We start from the raw sequence: 21,285 nt of genomic DNA, 5'->3' as shown, positions 1-21,285 counted from the left end.
TTATTGAATGTCATTATATTTTTCAGTGACGGGAGAAGAAATAAAAAAATTGATAAGGATTTTTATGGATTGATACATCTTGAGGATTTTTTTTTAATCTTTAAAAAAATTGTGTAACCATAACAGTCAATAAATGTAAAGGTAAACCAACAAATTTGATGGATTTGAATAATTTTACCATTCAAATGTGTGGATGTTTATGGATTTTAAATTTCCTGTTGACAATTATTGAATAATTTCAAATAACGCCGATGTGTTTATCGCTCATCTGCTCCAGATCATGAAAAATATTTTGGATTATAATCTAACATATTTTGCAGAATTGTGTAGATTTGAGGACACTAGAACACATTAAGACAATAAAATAAAGACATTTTTAGATTATCTTCAGCAAACTAATAATGAAGGATGCAAAAATGAGTATAGGATAACTTTTCAGTGTGTTCATTCTGAGAATCATTAAAAAGTGGAATTATAGTGTGTTGCATTATAACAATTTTTACCACAAACAAACACGGCCTCCCCTCACAATTACAAAATCCAACGTCTCGGTAAATAGACATAAGAGCCAACTGAACCTGTCAGGTGACTTCCTACCTGGGTGACGTGGTCTGTGGTCTGTGTGGAGATGTGAACTAATGGCAGTGAAGATGAAGAGATGGAAATGAAGGAAACAAAAAATTGGAAAAGAAAGTAATAATAGAAAGGGTTTACATGGCTGGTAGGGGAGGGAAGTGTGAACACTCAGTCTGGGAAGAATCAGAGTTGGGGGAGGGATGGAGGGAGGGAGAGAGAGGGAGGGAGAGAGAGAGAAGGACACACTCAACCTGAGCTCCCTGGTGTTTCTCTTCAGTCGGTGCCTCAACGAGAAAAGATCAGCTGGATGAAAACTTTGGTAAGTTTTTATTTCCCTGCCTTTGTAATCTCCGGTTTATCGCTCTTCCTTCATAGAACCAGGAAACACAACTTCTTGAGTCATAACTAAAACCCTTTTATCAGACTTTTTATCAGCAGTCTTTTTGATTCTGGTGGTTTGTGAACTCACTGGAAATGTCCTCCTTTAGTTCAGTTTGGTTAAGATTTGAAATAAATTTAAATTTCATGCTTCAAAACCTAATATCTTGTGTCTGGTAGGACACACAATATGGAGGTTTTGCAGGCATTTAAACACAAAATTTAGGGTTTTTGAAAACTAACAAATTTTCATGTCCGTTGTGTTTTGTTTTAGCAGAGACTTAGATTATCTCCAACATAATGTCTTCCCTTCCTTCAGTGGATGATATACAGTAATTATGAATATTGGATCCGTTTCTGCTATTAGATCCTTTAAATCCTACATTCTGTACTCAATTATAAAATTTAAATTATAGCAGCACTTTTTTTTTTGTAGTAAACCACGCTTTGCTAGAATCAGGGCAGGACATGATATTTTTTTAGTTTAAAGGAGCCAATTTATGCGAGATAATGGAGATGTCAGAGGAAATAAAATAATTTCAGAGACTATTTTTAGTTCCTAATAACAAATTTGTGATAAGTGGAATAAAACTTTTGTATTTCACTGGCATATTCTTGTACTGATACAACAAACTGGTAGATTGTCAGTCAGAGGACAAGTCAATGTTGTTACAACAAAATTTGTGATCATATCAATGAAAAAAGTTTGGGATTATTTGAAGTTTTGTTTAAGTCTGTGCTCTTGCTCTGATAAAAGTTGGGTCTGACAGGTGTCATCAGGTTTGTCCTGGCTGTGGTCGATGCGTGAACATTACTTTTATATTTGTGTGCTGACAGTAGCAGACATGGACTGTCTTAAAGATTGCTGCAAAACGTTCATGAGGAAGAAACCCAAAGAGCCGGAGACCCAAGGTAAGCTGGTGTCTTTTGACACGTCAGACGGCTTTGACTGCGTTTTGTCTCTGATGTGGGATTTCTTCTGTTTTCAAGTGATCAGACTGAGGATTCCCCCGAACAAGAACGCGGCGTCTGGATGGGGGTTAGATGAAGGGAGAAAGGAGGTCAGAGATGATTACCTCATTTCAAAGCTTCCCCCGGATGGCAGAGAGGTGCCGTTTGTCCTGCCGACCCTGAAGGCCTCTTACATTCAGCCCAGAGGTTCCCGCTACCCTAATCTACAGTCTGGGCCTCAGAGTACGTACCGATCCACGGTTCCTCACCACTACGTGTAAAAGCAGCGTTAGTGAAACGTGTCTTAGATGCTAGTGTTGACTTAAAGGCTGGGCTGTTAAATAGGTGATAAAACTAGACACCGGGAGCGTAAACCTCCACCAAGGCTCTCATACTGCATCTCCATGACAAGGAAACCCAAACCCTAGGATCAGGAATTACACTGGGGTCATTGTTATCTTCAGAGCTGTTCATTAAAAACTATATATTTTTGATTTTCTGAGGGATCAGTCACTGAAAGTGTGACTGAAGGAATGGATTTCAGCTACAGTTGGATCTTAGTTAAAGTTTGTTTCATCATTTGATCTACAGTCCAAATACAGAAGTGAATTTTAAAGGTTCTGGATCACCAGATCCAGGTTCAAACTTGACATCCAGATCAGATAAAGCTGTTAGCTTCCTTTTTACGTCCTCATGTAATTATAATGACAACATCACCACTCAAACCAAAGAGTTACTCCGCTAATAAAATGGCAGAAACTGACTCTATTCATTATGTTACGTGATCTCTTTTTAATGACTGGCTAATGGCACTGACTAACACTTGGTGCTTTCATGCCAGAAAGCTTATTTGTAAAATGGCTCATCCATTTAAATTTAATGAAAACCAGCTTAGGGGTTACTGAGGTATGATAATTGATTACACTGGAGACAAAATACCAGGATGTCCTGTTCCTGGAGGAACAGGAATCCTTTATTCTGCTGGAGAAAATTCAAGTGGAACGAGGTCTGACCCCTGGACTTAATCTTTTTCTGCAGGTTCGGCCCAATGCACGTATAACGAAAGGAAGGCAGAGCTGCTGGGTTCCATTCCCCTCACCTACAGCCCCGAGTCCAGCTTCCATCAGGGTCACATGATTGATTACATCTCGCCTGGGTCGTCCCGCCGCGACAGTCTGAAGATCAGAAAGTCCAGGCACCAAAGTCGAGGTTCCAGATACTCTTCATTCTCACAATTTTAATTATTTTGTTGTTGTTTAGAAAGTAATTTTCCAACTAGAACACAATTAATGAATCTAGTGTTTTTGCTTCCAGCCATGACTCTGATGCAGAGTGGAGACCAGCGACTCAGCAGCTCCATGTTTGATCTATCCACCTCTCAGGGTCACATGCAGGTGAGAATGTTCTCTATCTAATCTCACGCGGCGTTTCTCACCCTGTGTCAACCAAGACTAAATATAGTTTTATAGTTTCCAGCGTCGTTAGCGGCAAAGTGGAACATTTGCAAACAAGCCACCCTGGCTGCTATTTTGATTTAAGGGACGAAGTGAGGGGGTCATATCCTCCCTGAGTTTATTACAAAGCAGGTGTGCACCAGGAGTGGGTGGAGCTGATCTTCAGCAACACCTTGGAGGTTAACTTTATTTAAAAAAAAAAAAGAAAAAGATGCTTGTAATTACAGACGTCATCTTTACCGATAACAAAACCATTACGCTAATTCTACCGCTTCTGAAAAAAAACAGTGTACACACGAAGGAGCGATACGGAAAATGAGATAGGTTGAAAGGAAAATAAAATATCTGATAAAAATTCTAAGAGCCACATAATGGGTCATGATTGGGTTAAAAAAAACAAAAACAAATAAATTAACCTTTTATGCCCCCATTTTTTAGATATCGGAAGTAGAGCCTCCATCATTGCCAAATAAATACGCCCCCTTTAACCAAATAAACCCCTTTCTGCACATCTCATGTGTCCGCTGTTTGTTTTGCCCCCCAGTTATTTGTTAGTTTCACATTTAATTTTTATATAGCTAAAGTAAGTAAAATAAAAACATGAAAGAAGTGGGCAGTTTTAATGAATGAGAAACAAACATGAACGACAGTATCCTTCTGTGGAGACAGGAATTGAAATTTTTACATCACAAAGATCAGAAGCATAGTTTAAATTCAAGTGTTTAATCATCTAATGAGTGATATTGCAAGATGAGATGAGTTATGTATGAACAACAGGAAGGACAGGACTGCTGGGTGTATTTCTGTTTGTTGTGAATCAGCTGTTGATAGTCTGGGATGGAGAAAACAATGAGCAAAGGGTGTTTTTCTTTGTTTGACTAATTCTCTGTTGGAAACTGGCTTTCATCATCTGCCTTAAAACCTCAATAAACTTAATAATATTCATTAATGATCCTCACAGTGATGAACGTGAGCAACGTAAACACAACCCACCCAGCATGGATTCATTTTTGTTCACCGTTGTTGATGTTTTTTTATTATCCAGAGGAACATACAGCTGGTGTAACAGTACTGTTCATTTAGCTCAAATGTTTTACTTGGTAACATGATGAGCAAACAGCAGCGAATAATTACTGGCGTGAAAAGTACAGCACCTTAGCAATAACAGTAAGCAAATAAACCAGGGGTTTCAGGAATGATGGTGTGAAATGAAAAGTGCAGGTAAATGTTGGTGGGGGGGTTTTTTCCCCTTTTTTTTCTCCAAAGTTTTCAAAGAAAAAGTTCCACTAAAAATGAAAACTCTGCATAAAGTCAAAATTGTATTCACTTTAGACATCTTAAAATCTATTTTCCAAGGTGTGATAAATATGATTTCTGCACAACAGGGTTGTTTAAGTAGTTGTGATGTTGAAATGCAGCTGTTGAAATGCTGTAAAGATCTCGTAACAGTCATGACAAATCTGATTTGATCGTATTCCGCTGTACCCAAAATCACAATCTCTAAGCTGCTGAAGCTGCACACTGAAGCCTGTGGTCCCTTCAAAGTATAAAGTTTATAGAAACATACAGTGGACCTGGTGTGTTGTCCTGACCAGACGTGTGTTTGGCTTCTCCTGCAGCGCTTTGACTCCAACTCCAGCTTCCTCAGCAGCACATCCTCCATGATCGGCTCCGTGGAAAGCAGTCTGGGTAATTTAAATACAGATTTGTTTCCATCTACAAAATACTTTCCTGAACAAACCTTTGTTGAGACGAACCTCTGCAGAGCTGTCGTTCCAGAGGTCTGATTAAAATCACATTGCACTGTGTAACCATGAAAGGACAGTAACAGTAATAACTCCCAAAAATCCAACACTACAATAACAAATCAACACCTCTATTAGTTATACTTTATTTGTGACCTATTTTTTCGTATTGATCATCAGAGTTATGTAAAGATCCGTGTTACTATTCTGCTTCAGTAGATCTGAGGTTGTTCATCTTGTGCTGCTGATCTGATTTCCTAAATGTTGCAGACTCCATCACCCTCTCTGGGGACGAGCGAGAGCTGGGGAAGGTGTGTGTTCGCTTGAGCTACCAGGAGGCTCTGGAGCAGATCTGGATCACTCTGGTGCAGGTATGGTTTCACTCTGGAACAAGGAGGAAGAGGGGACAAAAACCCTCATTGTTCTCCCCGGTAACATTTCTCAATGGACCCTCTGTGTGTCCTGAAGGCTGTTCCTTGTTCGTTCCTCTCAGCACTCAACTGAATTTGGCTTCAACCATTGAGAGGAAAAGGTTATTTTTAAGAAACAGAGCTGTCACTATTAGTGTTAGAACAAATAGATCCATGCATCTGAGGAAGCAGTTTGCCTAAAACCTGTTTATTTAAGAGATCACTAATCTACAAACACACTTGTACTCTTTTTACCAAAACTTTCTTTCTCCCATCTTTTAGTGTTCAGATCTCAATCTTCCTACGGATGGAGTGGAGCAACAAAAGATTGGATTCAAAGGCATCATCACCATCTCCAAACCAATCCACTTCAAGAGTTCCACCAAGGAGTATCATCAGGTGACGCCCCAAAAACTCTGCATCCTCATGAAACAGTGAAATAATTTATAGTTCTATGTTTATGTTTAAATCTGCTTTAGGAAAATAATCAGAATACGAATGTTTCTTTTGTTATACTGCTATGAATATTAAAAAAAAAAAAATTTCACTCTCTGCTTTGCAGGATGTGTCCTTCATGGAGACCTTTGTGTTCGCGTTGCGCCTCCAACAGTTGCGCTGCAGCGCCTTGAAGTTGCGTCTGCAAACACATTGCCCCAAAAAGCGTACGGTGGCCGAATGCGTCCTCTCCTTACGGGAGCTCAGTTCCCAGGAGACGGACCACCAGCTCAACCTCAACCCTCCGTCCAGATCGTCTGTGAGTGTCCATCAGTTGGTTGTTTGTGTGTTTGTAAATGGGTCATGTTTTCATCAAATTCCAGATTTTTATTGGTAGTGGGTGAACAGCTTTAGTTATTTCTACTCTTTCTGAGGGGGAGAAGAATGTCTGAACTGAATCTAATCAATCCACACATGAAATCAGCATGTTTATCCTCAGAGAACAATAATGAGCGTCAAAGTTTCACGGCAGCTCGTCTAAGTGTTGTTGAAACCCAGAAAGTTGTGAGTTGAGGTGGTTCAGGTTTCTGGTTCGATCGTGGATCTGCATGCCTCCCTTCAAGGTTTTCTTGTCATGTCCAACTAGAAGCAGACTGACTGGAAAAATAACATATGTTATATCTGGTCTGGCAGCGCCACAGAATTCCCCAGGCTAAACAGAAAAGTCTTGCTGGGGAGAACCAAATGTGGAATACCCTGTTTAATCTGCTGCTACCGTGCCAAACTCTGGCTAAGCAAACAAAACTTAATAAATACACAAATAAATACATAATACATACATAAATACATCACCAGCCTCGGAATATTATAAATTATTACACTGCAAAGAATTTAGTCATCCTAAAATTAACCAATAGGTGAACTGATGGTCCGACGAGCTAAATCACAATAAAGACAAGAAAAAATTGCCTTATTTTGAAGTAGGGAGCGTTGGCCTGCCCTGAAGCTGTGTTGTCAAGGGTTACAGTTTGTATTCTTTGATTGCTCAATTTCTGCATAAAGACGACACTCACTTGGTAAAACTTGGTAAAATGTGGGGCATTGCTCCTGAAACGAGTTCTGCTCATAATGATGCTTTAAGAACAACAAGTGATTTTTTCCATTTCTTTCTTTCCTTCAAGAAACTGCAGCTAGATTTTATAGCTATGGCCTTAGACAAATAACGATTTGTGTTTGATGGATCTTGTGGTTTATAATGGATGCGCAAAAATACTTTCTATGTTGTAGGAATCAGCTGATATTATCCTACCTGGTGTTCAGCTATTGGGGGGAAAACTTTGAGAACGATAACATACATACGCCATTTCCCCCTTTGCCCGCTATGTTTAATCACATTTTTATATGTTCAAGGTAAATAGGAACTAAACAGTGTGTGCACCATAAAACTGTCTCCTTGATGCATCATAATGTAATAGCATTTACTGTCCTCTTAGCCTCAGAAGGGTAAATCTGCCCTGATGTTAAACTTTATGTTGTTGCGTAATTGCAGTGAAAGTCAAATGTAATTTATTATTGAGGGAAATTGGAAAAAAGGTTTTGCTCGGGGAAAAAACGGGTTGTGGATTCTTTAACCATACGACATGAAAAGTGGGTCAAACCTTAAATCATTTCAACAGCAGTTGGGGGTTGTGATGGAAAATGGATGCATGTCTGGTAGAAAAACATGAAGCATTTCTGCACTTAACGGATCAGACAGAAAAGTCTTTCTCTGGCTCTTAGAGCGACAATTTCATACTCCAATCTAGGGGACATAAAAGGCACAAACTGTCCAAATTGCTTCCACTTAATGCAACGAACAATAGAACCCTTTTCAGAGTGCAGACAGCCAATCAAAAAGCTCCACAGCATTTTGAAAAGAAGCAGGGCAGCAGACAGTCAACGTCGAATCGTAAAGTTTAATGAGTTTACAGCCATGCTGTTTAACTGTAGCAGGTATGTTGATCTAAAGGCATTTGCAAAGCTTTCAATCCAATTGACCACTTTAGCTTCGAATGCTAAGTTGCGAACATTTGCTAATGAAAAAAATCAACACAATACTCACCCGTGTGCAACACAGTTTACAGCAATAAAAACAGGACACATACAAGATGGTAGTAGTTTTATTTTACTTTTCTTTTTTTAATTGTAAAAAAATAAAATATTATAAATTATCAATACATTAAATTGTTGATTCCGGAATAAAAATTTCAACTCCTCTTTCAGGTTTGCCACGCCGAGCTTCATGTCACCACCTGCTTCCAGCCAGTCAACGGACGCATCCAGCTCCAAGTCCTCGCCGCTCAAAACCTCCCAGCATCCTCCTCTCCGCTCACACAAAGTAGGTCTTACAAGTCACGTAAAAGTGAACTCCAATAAGTGTCATCTTGTGTGGCTTACCTGTCATTTTTCCCCCCCCACCTTCTAGTGTTTTTTGTCAAAGTGGAAATGCACCAATCGGGGAGGGTGATCATGAAGAAGAAGACTCGTGCGCTCAAGGCGTCCGGAGGTCAGTGTAAGTGGATGGAGACGTTTCACTTCCTCCTGGCGGCGTCAGACCATGCCGGATCGCTGTCAGTCAAACTCTACAGCCGCAGCTCCGTCAGGAGGAAACAGTGTCTCGGACAGGTAACCTAGGCAACCGAAAATGCTCATTCCATTTGTTGAGATGATGTTTGTTCAGCTAGTCGAGATGAAAAGCAGCCACTCAGGATATTTGGACGCTGCTGACTACTTCAAAATTGTGTAGAAAGAACAAAAATAGTTTGATTCTGTAGTAACAAATGTATGTGTCATAAGTTTGTTAACATTAGAAGATGTCATCCTGACAGGTGTTGCTGGGATTGGACAGCCCCCTCCCGGACGCCGTGGAGCAGTGGAAGGACATACTGGCCCACCCAGAGAAGGTGGTGTCTGCGTGGCACAAACTCAGCCCTTCCTGATCCTCTCCGCCCAACTTGACCTTAACGGCCATCGGGCGCTCACGATTCAGCTCCAACTCCGGCTGTACCTGCTGTTCCAGTTGTCCAACCACAGTCCAGTGCATGGATGAGACTGCAAACACACTCCGAAACACCCCGGGAGACAGGAAGAGTTCAGGTGCTTGGTTGTAAATAAGGGGTTTCGAACAAAGTCAAACTACTAATAAAGTTTTTTTTTTTGTAGAGTAGATCAGTTTATTTACAGCGCACAAAGCTGTACATAATACTGCATTTTGTAAATCATGTGCCCTGAATACTGTACATTCACCTCCTCATTCTGTTTCAGAAGGAATCAAAGTTTACAAGACAGGAAAATAACCTTAAATCCAAATCCTGCTGTTAAGTAATATTATCAGTCTGTAACTAAGGCCAAGTTAGAAGGATAAGGAAGGATGTTCTATATATTCATCTTGTCAGTCAACACGGGTCAGAAGAAAAACCATGTTAGTGTATTTGTTAGTGTTTTTTTAATGTTTAGTTCTTGATCTTAACCCCACTGACACCCGACAAAGATGTTCTTAGAAACTTCTGCTTCTCCTCTACTTATAGTTGAAGTTATTTGGACAGCCAAGTGGGTTCTAAACCACGGTGTAGTTCTTGATTCTGATTGGCTGCAGGGTGTCCAGAGTTTTATTTTTATTTCATTGAAAAAAATCTTTGTATTAATTTAGGGACAAAGACATTCCTGGATATCTAGACTGTCTTGCTGCTAAACATGTAATCAAATTGTATTTACCGTTTGTCAACTGTACACAGTGTTACGTTACATTAGCTTTCTGGGTAATAACTGAGCCAAAGTTTGTAGGAGGAGTTGAAACTACAAATATCGCCCGTTGACAAGCTATAGCTAAGGTTTCTGAAGTGCTTTGAGTGGCAGGACATGCTAAAAATGCTTTAAAAAATGCTAAATATAACCAAAGTTCATTTCGATTCATCCTAACAAGACAGCAAGGTCTTCGTTTAACTTCAAGGGAAATATGAGGGACATATCTGGGTCACAGGCCAGATAGTTACTGACTGTGTCTGAGGTTTTTTTTTTTGCTGAAAGATAAATAAATAACAACAAAACAATCTATTTTCAACAGTTAGAAACAACCATGTGAGAGTGAGGAAGCTGTAGATCCAGTTGACAGTTCTGTGGACGAGCATCTCTGTGTATGACACCATCACATTGTAATTTAATATTCTGTATTGATAATTTAAAATATTTCAGCTCTTTCAAAAAACAATAATCTTTTTTTGTAGGGACTACTTTCAGATGTAGATTAATACACATGTGACCCACAAGTAACTGTGGCTGAAAGTGTTGCTGAATAATTACAGTGTTGATCAAGAAATGAAGGAACATCCCAGCCTGCCCAACAACGTGACTCACTGTTTTAATATTTAAGTAATGGAGCTCTTTGGTAAACAGGAACAAGAAATGTTAGACTTTATGTACACAGTTTTTTCCAAGAATCAATTCACTTGGCAATAAAAAAAAATATAGACAGAGATGGAAGGTTTTACCTCAACTTAATTTAACAAAATACGATATCATGGTACTGTACAATAGAGCAAACTTTAGTTATATGCTTTTGATAGAGAAGCACTTTAATTTTTTTTATGTATTTAATGTTGAAAGTCCTGTGATTAAAAGAAGGCGTCTTTGTCTTTTTATTGTCTTTGTCTGTTTATTGGAAGACTGGAGGAGTAGAATCGGAATTACGATCCAAGAAGGGAATCCCTTCAGATTTGTGAAAAGAATTCCAGAAATTTAATGGAAATTTAGAGGCAGAAAGTTGTTTTTAATATCCAGCTTGTGCCACAAGAAGGAAAAGAGTACATCTTCAAGCATGTCATGTTACACAGTGTTTTCCACACCTGTGAAACCAGTCAACAACCACAAACCAATCTGTTCCCGAGTCACTTTTTATTGAAGCCAAATAGGACAGTCTTCCACTAATCCTCCTGGTGTGGGCTCATCATTTGTTTGAGATTCACTCCTGATTAAAAAGACAATTATTCTATGAAGGTAATTCAGTCCAATGTTGAACATCATTTCATTTTGGTTGCAGCTCTTGAGGGGAAATTATTTGAGTTAAATATGGCCTCCTTTCAAAAATTGCAGTGCCTTCACTTTAAAAAAAATATTGCTAAATATAACTTTTCTGGGGTGAATGGGGATCTTTGCTATTCAAATAATTTAAATTATAATTTTTAACTTGATCTACCAGCAACTTTGTGATTTTTAGAAATAAAACCCTCAGGTTTAATCCTGTCAGAGGGAATCTTGTCTTCGTTTTAGTCTCATAAAACATGAGTTTTACCAGACCTGCTCTGTGTAACCAGCTGTGGACATGGACACACAAACACAACCAGTGAACAATAAGTCTGTGGACCAACAGAACAGAATCCAGGGAGTGTTTGTATTTTAAGTGTGTGTGACCAGGACAACTAGGCGCTCCATGTGAACTGATCTGCGTCAGGCGGTCACATCCTGGCGTGCCAAAACACCACCATATTATGTTTTACGTAATTATTGTTTGATTTATGGTTAATGTTGTACAGAGGGCATTCCAGACACACCTTAAAGGTTAAGTTTACTTAACACTCAGAGGTGCAGGTTGAAATCTCACTAAAGAAATGTGCTCGAGTCTGGGAAGAAGGCTTTTCTTATTTGTTCTTGTGTGTGGTTCTTCACCCTCGCCGCTCCGAGTGTGTTCCACATTCCAGTCGTCTCATAGCTGCAGGATAATAAGAGCTGGTTTCCTCACCTGGGAGACAAATAGAGCGCTGCAGCAGAGAAGGGAGCTCTAAGGAGGGATATCCAAGTCCTCTAAGGAAAATAACAATTAGAAATATTCTCCAGAACCCAGTTGAAATGTGGGAGTCCTTTAGAATGATCATCAGGTTGATTGTTTTTACAATTTATGAAGCTGTCATAAATTGCAAAATTTTCCAGAGGGCGGGGGAAAAAAAAAAAAAGATTGGCATCAGTTGATCATAAAAACTGTTAATTTTACTCACACTCTCTCAATGATTTACAGTTTCGATTGCCAGTTATCTTTAATGAAATTTTTTATTAACAAACTGCTGTGGACTATTTATACAGCCCTGAATGACAAACCAACACAGTTAGCAGCTAACGGTGAAAGAGAAAAGAGAATGAAAGACTCCAGATTGATGCTGATGTACATCTGTATTTAACTTGGTTTCACTCCATGTATACATTAAATTACAAAAAAACAACAACCTTTGTATGCCTTTCTCATGTGGAGTGCATGCTAATACCTTTAGTATACAGGCTACAGCATGAGAAAGGGAACATGTCAGTCACATCTTTTTTGTTTCATGTCTTTAAAAGATTCATTTAGTTGATTCAGAGGATTCAGTAACATCATTTTACTTTGAAGCTACAGAATTTTTTTTTTTTTAATGTGGAGAGACATTTTGCCCATTTGTGTGTACATGCTTGATGACAAACACCGAATATGTCATTTCCTGTAAACTGAAATAATTCTGATGGAGAGAAAGATCAGAAGAGATTTCAGATGAAAATACATTATTTTCATGATACTGCTCGATGCTCACAAACAGATTCATTTAAAATGACATAAATTAATCCTATTCCTTAAACTGAACTTTGTTGACCTCTTTTTTCATCAGCTTCCAAATTGAACTTGTTCAAAGGCTAGAGCGCCCTCTTGTGATGACCAGCAGAACCTGCAGGTTGGGACTCGAACGTGTAGAAAAAGTTGTGTGCGTGTGCGTGTGCGTGTGCGTGTGTGTGTGTGGGTGTGGGTGTGTGTGTGAATGAGGTGACTCCCATCTTCATTTAAAGCCCAGAGCAGGCAGGAACAGGCAGAAGTTCTCGGGTAAGATCCGACTGAACAGAATGGATACAGACAAGAAAAACACAATTCTGAGAGAAGGATTCCTGGTGAAAAGGGTGAGACATGTTTGAGAATTATAGAAGAAGAATACCACTGTGATTTATAGATTTAACTGAGTCAGAACAGCATGCATGACAGCTGTGGTATTGTTGTTGTTTTTTTCAGTAAAATCCAAATTCTTAAGTATGTTGCATGTTTTTGATCTTTTTTTATTATTATTATTATTCTGATTCCAGGGTCATCTTGTGCCCAACTGGAAAGCGCGCTGGTTTGTGTTGACCTCAGACAAGCTGCTGTATTACAAGTACGAAGGAAGCAAAAGAGACTCGTGTCAACGTGGGAAAATCTTGCTGAAGGACTGTGAAATAACGTGTCCTTTTCTGGAGTATGAGAATCGACCGGTGAGTTATCTCAGTCTTCAGTGTGGGGCCTGCATTTATGTGTACAACCACTATCACGCTGTTTACCACATGCCTGTACAACACTTAGTATTTTTATTTTACATGACATGAACTACACTGAAGGTTTGGCTTCTGCTGAGGCTCTCCGGTCCTCCCACACCTCACCCGGTGAGGAAATATGTTGCCTCAGGTTACTCTATCTTCCATTTAATTTTTTTCCCCCATAGCTGGCATTAAAGCTTCAGACAAAAAATGGTGCCGCTCATTTTTTGGAGGCCTGCTCCCGGCAGGAGAGAGATGACTGGGCGGCTGACATCACCGCCGCCGTTGACAAACTGAAGAAAGCAGGAGGAGGGAAGGTGGCGAACAAGGAGGAACCTGCTGGATCCCAGTTTCACAACATCAACCTGAGGTAAGCCTCAGGAAACCAAAGTTCACCCCCGGATTGTGCTGCATCATCTGCATATAAAGTTGTGATAATTTCAGTACCCCATCCCATTAGAAAGCTTGCTTTTGCATCATCATCCAGGCTAAGGTTTAATTTCCTAAACCTCATTTGGAGGGAATTCTATACCCGAAAGGGGTCAAAACTAAAATGACTTCTCATAGCCTGTGGATGGCAATTATATTTTACATTTTAATGTACTTTTTACAGCAAAGTGTTGGACTCCATGTATGACATCCACAGCGGTATCAAGATGAACAACCACGTGGAGCAGGGCAACACCTACAGCAACTGTTTCTCAGGTGAGCCTTAAAAACATCAGATGGTGACAAATGAATGATCCCACAGTGATGAACTGTTGTAGACATGACTGTTTAATGAAAACCAAATTATGAATGCACTCTTTATGTCACTTTATTTGCAGAACACACATTTTTTTCCCATTAACTTCATATTAAAAAAAAGGTTTTTTTAATGTTTAGTTACTTAAACAGAGTTGGACAGGCTTAGGATGAATTAAATTTGGATTTTGGGTGATGCAGCTGTACATGTTATATCTGTGTGCCGGCCCTGCAGGCTCAGCGGTGGTGGACTGGCTGGTGTTCATGCAGCTGGCTCTGACCCGTGTGGAGGCCATGACCCTGGCCTCAGCCCTCCTGGAGGAGGGTTTGCTGCGGACCGTTGGTTTGAAAAGCGCCGAGAGTTTCCGCACCGCCGGCCTCAGCGAGCAGTTCATGGACGACTCCACAGCGCTGTACAGCTTTGTGAGTTTCAGACAACCCTGTGTGTGTGTGTGCGTGTGTTGATATTGATGGATTTTAACCCATTTATGGAGATTCCAGTTTTCTAATGCACACGTTCAATCACAGTCTGACAACTTAAAGAAGAGAGGCACCGTGAAAGCAGAGACGTCGCTCTCTGCAGTGGAGCTGAGTGGACAAGTGATAATGAGAGGATATCTGCTCAAACAGGTAGATCTTATCATTGTTGTCGTTATTAATTCTATTACTTAAAATACAGCTGAAACCATCCTACACTCCTCTTCCTCTTTTAAACACAGGGGCACAGGAGGAAGAACTGGAAGGTGCGACTCTTCGTGTTGCGCTCAGAGCCTGCTTTCCTTCACTATTTTGATCCCACCAAGGTGAGTTATACCTGAGTAAAACTATGGGCAGGTGTGGCCCCCAAAAAACCAGTTGTTTCTTTTGCTTTATGCTTCATCCAGGTGAGCTATTACTCCATGACTTCTCTTAATTCCTTTAATCAGTCGGTCTAATCCACTTCCTGTCTTTCCTTACGTGTCAGGATGATGTCGGTCCGGTCGGCGGATTCTCGCTGAGAGGCTGTCTGGTGTCGTCTCTGGATGATAATGGAGTTCCTTCAGGTGAGTCACTGTCTCAGAAACAATAAGACGGGTCAGTGGCTGCCTCAGACTTCCTGAGGGGCGGGGGGTGAAATAATTTAAAAAGGCACCAGGGTGATGCACTCTTAAAGAAATGATTACAGCCCTGGTTAAGAGTCAAAAGGTTCCATTATGTGACTCATTTGTCAGGACTGCTGCACCTTGGTGATAAAAACACACTAGATGAACACATTCAGCTGCTGTCTGATCCACTAAAACCTGCATCATTCCTGCAGTAAGATCATACCTCTCAAAAAAGTAATCATCTTAATCTATATCTAACTCTTTGAGTAATCCTCCTAACAGACAGACATTACATCTCCTACTTAGCAGTGGTAACTGTTGTTAACAAGTATTTAGTATTTAGCCATTTGGTGCAGGGATCTTTAGCGGAGCTCACAGAATGCATTTGTAAATTATGCAACATGAGATCCATTTGAGATCCATTCATCCAAGTCTTTGTTGTCTATTTCCATCCTGCTACCCTTTTCTTTTATTCCTTTATATTCCTAACTGAGTTTTAAAGTCAAAGACGTGACGAAAATGTGAAATCCTTGCTGGTTTTTGAAGGGATTTATTGGACATAAGAAAAACAGGGTTCTCAAAGACCTGTAATTTCAGCTCATGATGAAATGTGACTCATCTTTTGAAGCATTTGCATTCAAATGAAAGGAAAACCTATGCAGGTTTATACTATTTCTGCTTTAATTTGCCTGTCTGTCGATCCCAATGTTGTTGTACGTTTACCTGACTCTACTGTCTTCCGTTGTCTTTTGCCACGCAGGTGTGAAGGGAAACGTTCAAGGCAACCTCTTTAAAATCATCACCCAGTCAAACACTCCTTACTTCATCCAGGCTCCGACCCACCAAGAGAAGATGGCCTGGATCGATGCGATCCGACAACAGACCTAGAACAGTGGATATCCTTCATTTATCCGGGGGTGAGGACTGTTTACACATTCCGTGAATGCATGCAGTACGACTGAATGGGACCAGACATTCAGAGGAGAGCTGATGGTTACACTGGATTTATGTTTGTTTGTTATTTTCTTTTGTAATTGTTTATTCTGTATCTAAATGTTCGTTCATGGAGGTTTTAAACGGCCGTAGCAGTTTCTTTTGAAACCAAAATGATTTTATAAATTTTGTAAGTTCATAAAAGACTGAATCCTCTAGTATTGAAAAGTGTATTTACATTCTTTTCTTCTATATTTCAGAGATAAAGCTATTGTTTAGTCTGGAAAGGGACGACTTTCCTCTGTCCAATTGAGTCTATAATAGTAGAAATAATAATAATGCATTGTAATAAATAATAATCCATACTCAGTAAAGCCTATATTAAAACAGAATAGAAACAAATTCGTTAATTTGAATGAACCTGTACAACTATGCTGGAATTCAGATTGATGTCTTGTATTACTGTAGTCACAGATAATGGGAATCCAAACATATACTGTACTTATAAATAAAGAAGACCAGCCAGGAAGCTCATTGTGGAAAAGTTATGTCTTTGCATCTTCATTATATGAGTCCTTAGCCATAAAAACCTTCCCTAGAATTTGGAATCTCACTGGTACCATTTATAGTTTGACCATTGCTTTATATGTAATTTACAAAAATGGAACAGAAGCTTGAACTTTTGCAACGTCAGAAGAGTTGTGTTTATGTACTCTGTACTTTAATCCCTCAAACTTCTGCTATGACAAAAACATCCATTCTAATTTTATACCAGGATGATGTATTAAATTATAGTCTGCAACCGAAAAAAAAAAAGTTGAATCCAACTTTGCGAAAGCCCTTAAGGGAGTATTTTTCTATGGCGTTATTGTTGGAGTGAAGCATCTGACACTATGAGGGGGTGCAAGCATAGGCAGGAACGGCCTCAGGAGCTGTTTGTCACATTTATAAAATGTTTTTCAGGCTGGCTGCTTCTTGCAATCATAGACCGCCGCTCCCAAGCTGACCAACTTTTATCTGAATGACTCAAGCTGAGCTGGTGTTGATTTAGAAAAAGGGTCTGGTGCCTGTCAGAGCAAAAAAAATAAATACAAAATGACACAACACCTGCGTGACGCATGATGATGTCACTGAGGCTTTCTGGAGCAACTCCAAGCATAGCAACACAAATAACAACAAGAGTGATTTATTGCAGCGAGTCAATATGAAACATTCACATCAAAAGTGCGAGTGGTAAAAGACAAGAACACTAACCAGGGGAGTATTTAGAGCTTTTCAAAGCTTAAACTAATAATGATAGATTAACAAACTGGATAAATCAATCAGAATCCTCTTTAATCTGGAGTTAAACTCAGAGGGATGGAAAAAACAAAACCAAACGCATGCACTAATGTCAGCTTCTGAAACTGTTTAACGTCATTACATTATTACACCTACTACTTAGTCAGGAGACAGAAAGACAATCAGCTGATTTCAGACATTCATCTTCATGCAGGCGCTTGTTAATGTAAGTGCTTTCAAACACAAGAGGTTAAAATGCACCAAAACTGGTGCAGCGTTGTGTTTGTATAAACAATCATTAAGGGAAATATTACAGCTTTGACCACGGTGGGACTTATTTCGTTTCACTTCAAATGACATTCTTCTGTATGATTAAGACATTGATGATCGTTTTACATTGAGTCATTTACTTCAAGTCCTCAAACAGGTAATCGAGTGAAGGCACTTTGTCTTAACACGTGATTACGAGGCAGGCGTAACTTTGTTTGGAGTCGTAGATTCTTTAATTCCCTCAAAAAGTAGCTCAGTACCATGAAGAACTGTTTCTGCCGATGTGGTGGAAAAAAGATCCTGAAAGTCATTATAATTAGAAACCTTTTCAAAAATAATGACTTTTTTTTGTCAGTATCAGCGTTTAGTATCTCAAATTAATGACAGTATCTCTAAATATAGACTTTGTATCACAGAGAATGTCTCAAAAATAAAGACTCAGTATCTCAAAATAATCACCTCAAGATATAAACTCACTATTTGGAGACACAAAGTATTTATTTGTAGAATTCTAATCATTAGAATGACTCACAGGATCTTTTTCAATCCCTTACAGACGTGGGCTTCCGTATGCTAACCGTACGTATGGATACTGTCCTGGAACATGTGTTGTTGTTTTTTTGACTGCTGGTGTTAGGCCACCTTGGTGAGCTGTAGATCTCCAAAGATCCGTAAGGCGGTGAGGGAGGCGAGTGGGGAAAACCGGTGGGTGAATCCACACAGAGGCTGTCCGTCCACTAAGATCCGAAACTGCTGGTGCTCACACACGATCTCCATCTGAGAGGGGAGGCAGAGGAGGTCAGTTTTCAGCTTTTGTTTGTTTGTTTGTTTGGTTTTTTTGAAAAAATACATTGTCCAAGGACTTTATAACCTATACACAAAATTTTCTGAGTTTGATGCTTCTTATTCCTGCCTTGAAGCATGACGATGATAAATCTCATCGCACAGAGACGCCTTGTGTAGCCTCGCATTCCACTCGGGGTTGTAAAGTGAATGCCATCACCATAGATAATTTGTTCAGCCTTTTCATTCTCTGCAACTTTAGTAAAATTAATTTTGATGAGCAAAATTCATTGATCTCAAAAAACTCCTTTTTAAATAACAACACAGTACTTCCTTAAATCCTGAAAGTCGAAGAGATGTGTTTATCCAGAGTGCACTGAGGCGTTGTTCACTAGTTTGTCATTTACAGAAGTCTGCTTGAAAAAGTTTGGACTGAGCCAGCATTGGATGGAGGGATGACTGAATGGATGAATGTAAAGGAACTCATGATTAAAAATTAAAAGAAAATTTTGTGCAACAGTTGGGTGTTTCGGTCAAGAAAATGTCTATAAAGCTTCACATTAAAAAAATAACAGCGATATTGTCTTTATTTTGTTAAAAACAAAACACCATGCAGCTTGTGCATGTTTTTTGAAAGATAGAGATATATGATGGATGGAAGAATGGATGGATGGTGGAAGTTAGAAAGTGTACCTTAAAGGATTCCCCAGCAGCAAAAGGAAAGAAGGAGAGGGTATTTTCTGCAGGACCCCACTTTCCAGAGAGACGGGCGTTGCGTTGGACGGCCTTATCCATGAAGTTGACCTTCAGCTGAAGTCCCACATCGGCCTCTGCTTCCTCCTCCTGAGGAGTGCTGGACACAGTCACCTCGATGCTGCAAAAAACACACAGTACAGATCAGGGACACACAAATTAACCATCAAACACATGATTTAGCTGCTTTTAAGAGCACGAGTAATAATAATCGAATGATGTGATGTATGGCTGATTCACGTGTTTCTGATGTTATTTTTTACTTTGTCATTTTTTGTTATTTGGTACTTTTAGAATTGGAATAAGAATCTGAAGCTTTTCCATCTGTTTGGAACCAGCTATAGATATAAAACTGGGTTCTTTGGAGAACAGTGACATCTTCTGGTCTTTATGACATCTGTAACATAACAACAAAGCCATCCATCCATTATCTTGAAGACGAGACAACCCCAATGGTCTCATCTTCAACCACTTCTCCACCTTCAGAGGAGTTGCTGCAGCCTATCCCTATCCTGGTTATGGACCAATTACCAAATATTCTCACCCTAAAACAATTCCCTAATTCACCTTCATTCTTTCGGCTACAAATGTCACTCAAAATTCCAGACATTCAGACAGTCTTCAACTTTTTAAAACCATTCAAATTAATTCACTATTACTATCTAGCTATCCCACCATCTTTCAGTAAAAATAATTCAGATTTTTAGCATTTCTTGAGCAAGTGAAACATCCATTTCTTCAGACCTCGCTATTTAATTGTTTATATCCTGTGTAACTTAATAGTTTTCTGTCATGAAATAAAAGCATGTGACTGAATGACTTGTGTTTATTGTCATTCCTGATAATAATCTCACAGCTGCTTTACTTTTATGGTATTTGAATTTAAAATTCCAGCTCTGATTTTTGGTGATAACAAAATCAAAATAACCAAAAACACAGTTCAAATAAGCACTAAAAAAAAGCTCCAGATTATTCCTGTTGGCTTCCACTTACACAGAACATGTCTCTGGGGCTAAATTCAGCCTAAAAACTTCTTAAGTGTAATTATGTTTGTGCAGCCAGTCATCTTTTACTACATGTACAGTAAGTGACGACAAAATGAAAAACGAGCCAGACAGGAATGCCAGAGTTGACACGAGATTTTCAACTCTCCCATGAACACTGACAGACTAAATTCAGACATAACAGAAATATTTGCCCAAAAATGGCCCTTAAATGGACATCTACTGCAAATCTGCAGATATACTGCTGCATGACATCATTTTAGTGAGCTGCCACGTCATATATGAAACAGTAGGCTGGAGTATATTAATAAAAAGTATATTTTTTATTACAAAATGCAAACAGGCGGATGCACTTACCTCTTGGGTTTTTTGTTAATAATCCCCATGACCACCAGCTTCATTGAAGGCCGCAGCCCACCCTTTATCTCTCCGACGTACTGCTCCTGCGAGACAATAGAGGTGTGGAAACAGATCAGGATGAGGCCTAAACAAGACAGGACAGTTTATTATTTGAGGGTGGGGGGGGCAACATCATGAAGCCAACCCATGTCTGCGGTGATACACCACCGAGGGGAACAATAGATGTATTGATCCACCTCGTCTGGTTGAACTACATTCTTATTTTTTCTGCAAGTCATACCCAAATCAAGATTTTTGATTTCACTAATTATTTTTGCAGCTATGTTGCAAATGCATCCCAAAAATAAACGCAGCTACATACATGCTCTTTCTTGTCCTTGTCGTCCATTCCACTCAGGGCGTGATGCAGCGCGGAGATTTCAAGCGGTGATGCCAACCGAGCTCTGCCTGACTCTGCCTCCAGCTGGCAAACCCCGCCCGCAACGTACCACGTTGTCATAGAGACAGGCTCACCAATTTGGTAGCGGTGGTTGTGGTGGGAGACAGACGGACGGACAGAAAAAGAAAGTTGGGTGAACCGATGCTGGAAATACCCTCATGAATAAACATCATTTCTTTTAAGACTCCCGGCTACAGTAGAATTGGTTTACTGTATTCTTGCCTCAGCGAACCGATTCAAGGCGCCTAACCTCGTGATGCCTTCACTGTTCACGCTTATAAGGGAGTCCAGTTGTAGGAAAAAAAGCAAGCCGTCATTGTACGCTCAAAATGACAATGAGTTAGTAAAT

At 39.6% G+C, this 21,285-nt stretch overlaps 3 protein-coding genes across 4 annotated transcripts; 2 read left to right on the top strand and 1 right to left on the bottom strand.

The window, feature by feature from the left end:
• Positions 1-840: 840 nt before the first annotated feature.
• On the top strand, positions 841-10,803 carry LOC137610953 (tandem C2 domains nuclear protein). 2 transcript variants are annotated; one of them, XM_068338879.1, is made up of 12 exons: positions 841-895; positions 1,792-1,866; positions 1,945-2,148; positions 2,944-3,114; positions 3,220-3,299; positions 4,979-5,048; positions 5,375-5,475; positions 5,797-5,913; positions 6,077-6,268; positions 8,212-8,326; positions 8,414-8,613; positions 8,817-10,803. In XM_068338879.1, the coding sequence occupies exons 2-12, from the start codon at positions 1,800-1,802 to the stop codon at positions 8,925-8,927; spliced, it is 1,428 nt and encodes a 475-aa protein (XP_068194980.1). In that variant the 5' UTR covers positions 841-895; positions 1,792-1,799; the 3' UTR covers positions 8,928-10,803. The 2 variants fall into 2 exon arrangements, with proteins under 2 accessions (XP_068194980.1, XP_068194981.1); XM_068338880.1 differs by having other exon boundaries at positions 869-895; positions 1,795-1,866.
• A 1,815-nt stretch (positions 10,804-12,618) lies between these two features.
• On the top strand, positions 12,619-16,570 carry plek2 (pleckstrin 2). Its single transcript, XM_068339212.1, has 9 exons — positions 12,619-12,897; positions 13,078-13,242; positions 13,470-13,654; positions 13,898-13,989; positions 14,264-14,451; positions 14,557-14,658; positions 14,748-14,831; positions 14,993-15,071; positions 15,874-16,570. Exons 1-9 carry the CDS (start codon positions 12,844-12,846, stop codon positions 15,999-16,001), a joined length of 1,077 nt encoding a protein of 358 aa, XP_068195313.1. The 5' UTR covers positions 12,619-12,843; the 3' UTR covers positions 16,002-16,570.
• A 646-nt stretch (positions 16,571-17,216) lies between these two features.
• On the bottom strand, positions 17,217-21,064 carry si:ch211-10a23.2 (Galectin-related protein A-like). Its single transcript, XM_068339022.1, has 4 exons — positions 20,859-21,064; positions 20,495-20,580; positions 19,074-19,254; positions 17,217-18,374 (listed from the first exon to the last, which is right to left on the bottom strand). The coding sequence occupies exons 1-4, from the start codon at positions 20,994-20,996 to the stop codon at positions 18,231-18,233; spliced, it is 549 nt and encodes a 182-aa protein (XP_068195123.1). The 5' UTR covers positions 20,997-21,064; the 3' UTR covers positions 17,217-18,230.
• Positions 21,065-21,285: the final 221 nt, after the last annotated feature.

The sequence above is a fragment of the Antennarius striatus genome, chromosome 17 (genome assembly GCF_040054535.1).
Source record: "Antennarius striatus isolate MH-2024 chromosome 17, ASM4005453v1, whole genome shotgun sequence".
NCBI lineage: Eukaryota > Metazoa > Chordata > Actinopteri > Lophiiformes > Antennariidae > Antennarius > Antennarius striatus.
This window is presented reverse-complemented; position numbering and strand designations above follow the sequence as displayed.

Bases quoted from the DNA above. Each gene is read 5' to 3' on its own strand.
- plek2 (XM_068339212.1), top strand. From the start codon at position 12,844: ATGGATACAGACAAGAAAAACACAATTCTGAGAGAAGGATTCCTGGTG. The intron at 13,990-14,263 runs GTGAGCCTTAAA...CCGGCCCTGCAG, and splicing joins CTACAGCAACTGTTTCTCAG to GCTCAGCGGTGGTGGACTGG. The intron at 14,452-14,556 runs GTGAGTTTCAGA...GTTCAATCACAG, and splicing joins CCACAGCGCTGTACAGCTTT to TCTGACAACTTAAAGAAGAG.
- LOC137610953 (XM_068338879.1), top strand. From the start codon at position 1,800: ATGGACTGTCTTAAAGATTGCTGCAAAACGTTCATGAGGAAGAAACCC. The intron at 2,149-2,943 runs GTACGTACCGAT...CTTTTTCTGCAG, and splicing joins TCTACAGTCTGGGCCTCAGA to GTTCGGCCCAATGCACGTAT. The intron at 8,327-8,413 runs GTAGGTCTTACA...CCCACCTTCTAG, and splicing joins CTCCTCTCCGCTCACACAAA to TGTTTTTTGTCAAAGTGGAA.
- si:ch211-10a23.2 (XM_068339022.1), bottom strand. From the start codon at position 20,996: ATGACAACGTGGTACGTTGCGGGCGGGGTTTGCCAGCTGGAGGCAGAG. The intron at 19,255-20,494 runs GTAAGTGCATCC...TGTTTTTTGCAG, and splicing joins ATTAACAAAAAACCCAAGAG to CATCGAGGTGACTGTGTCCA. The intron at 18,375-19,073 runs GTACACTTTCTA...CTCCCCTCTCAG, and splicing joins CTGCTGGGGAATCCTTTAAG to ATGGAGATCGTGTGTGAGCA.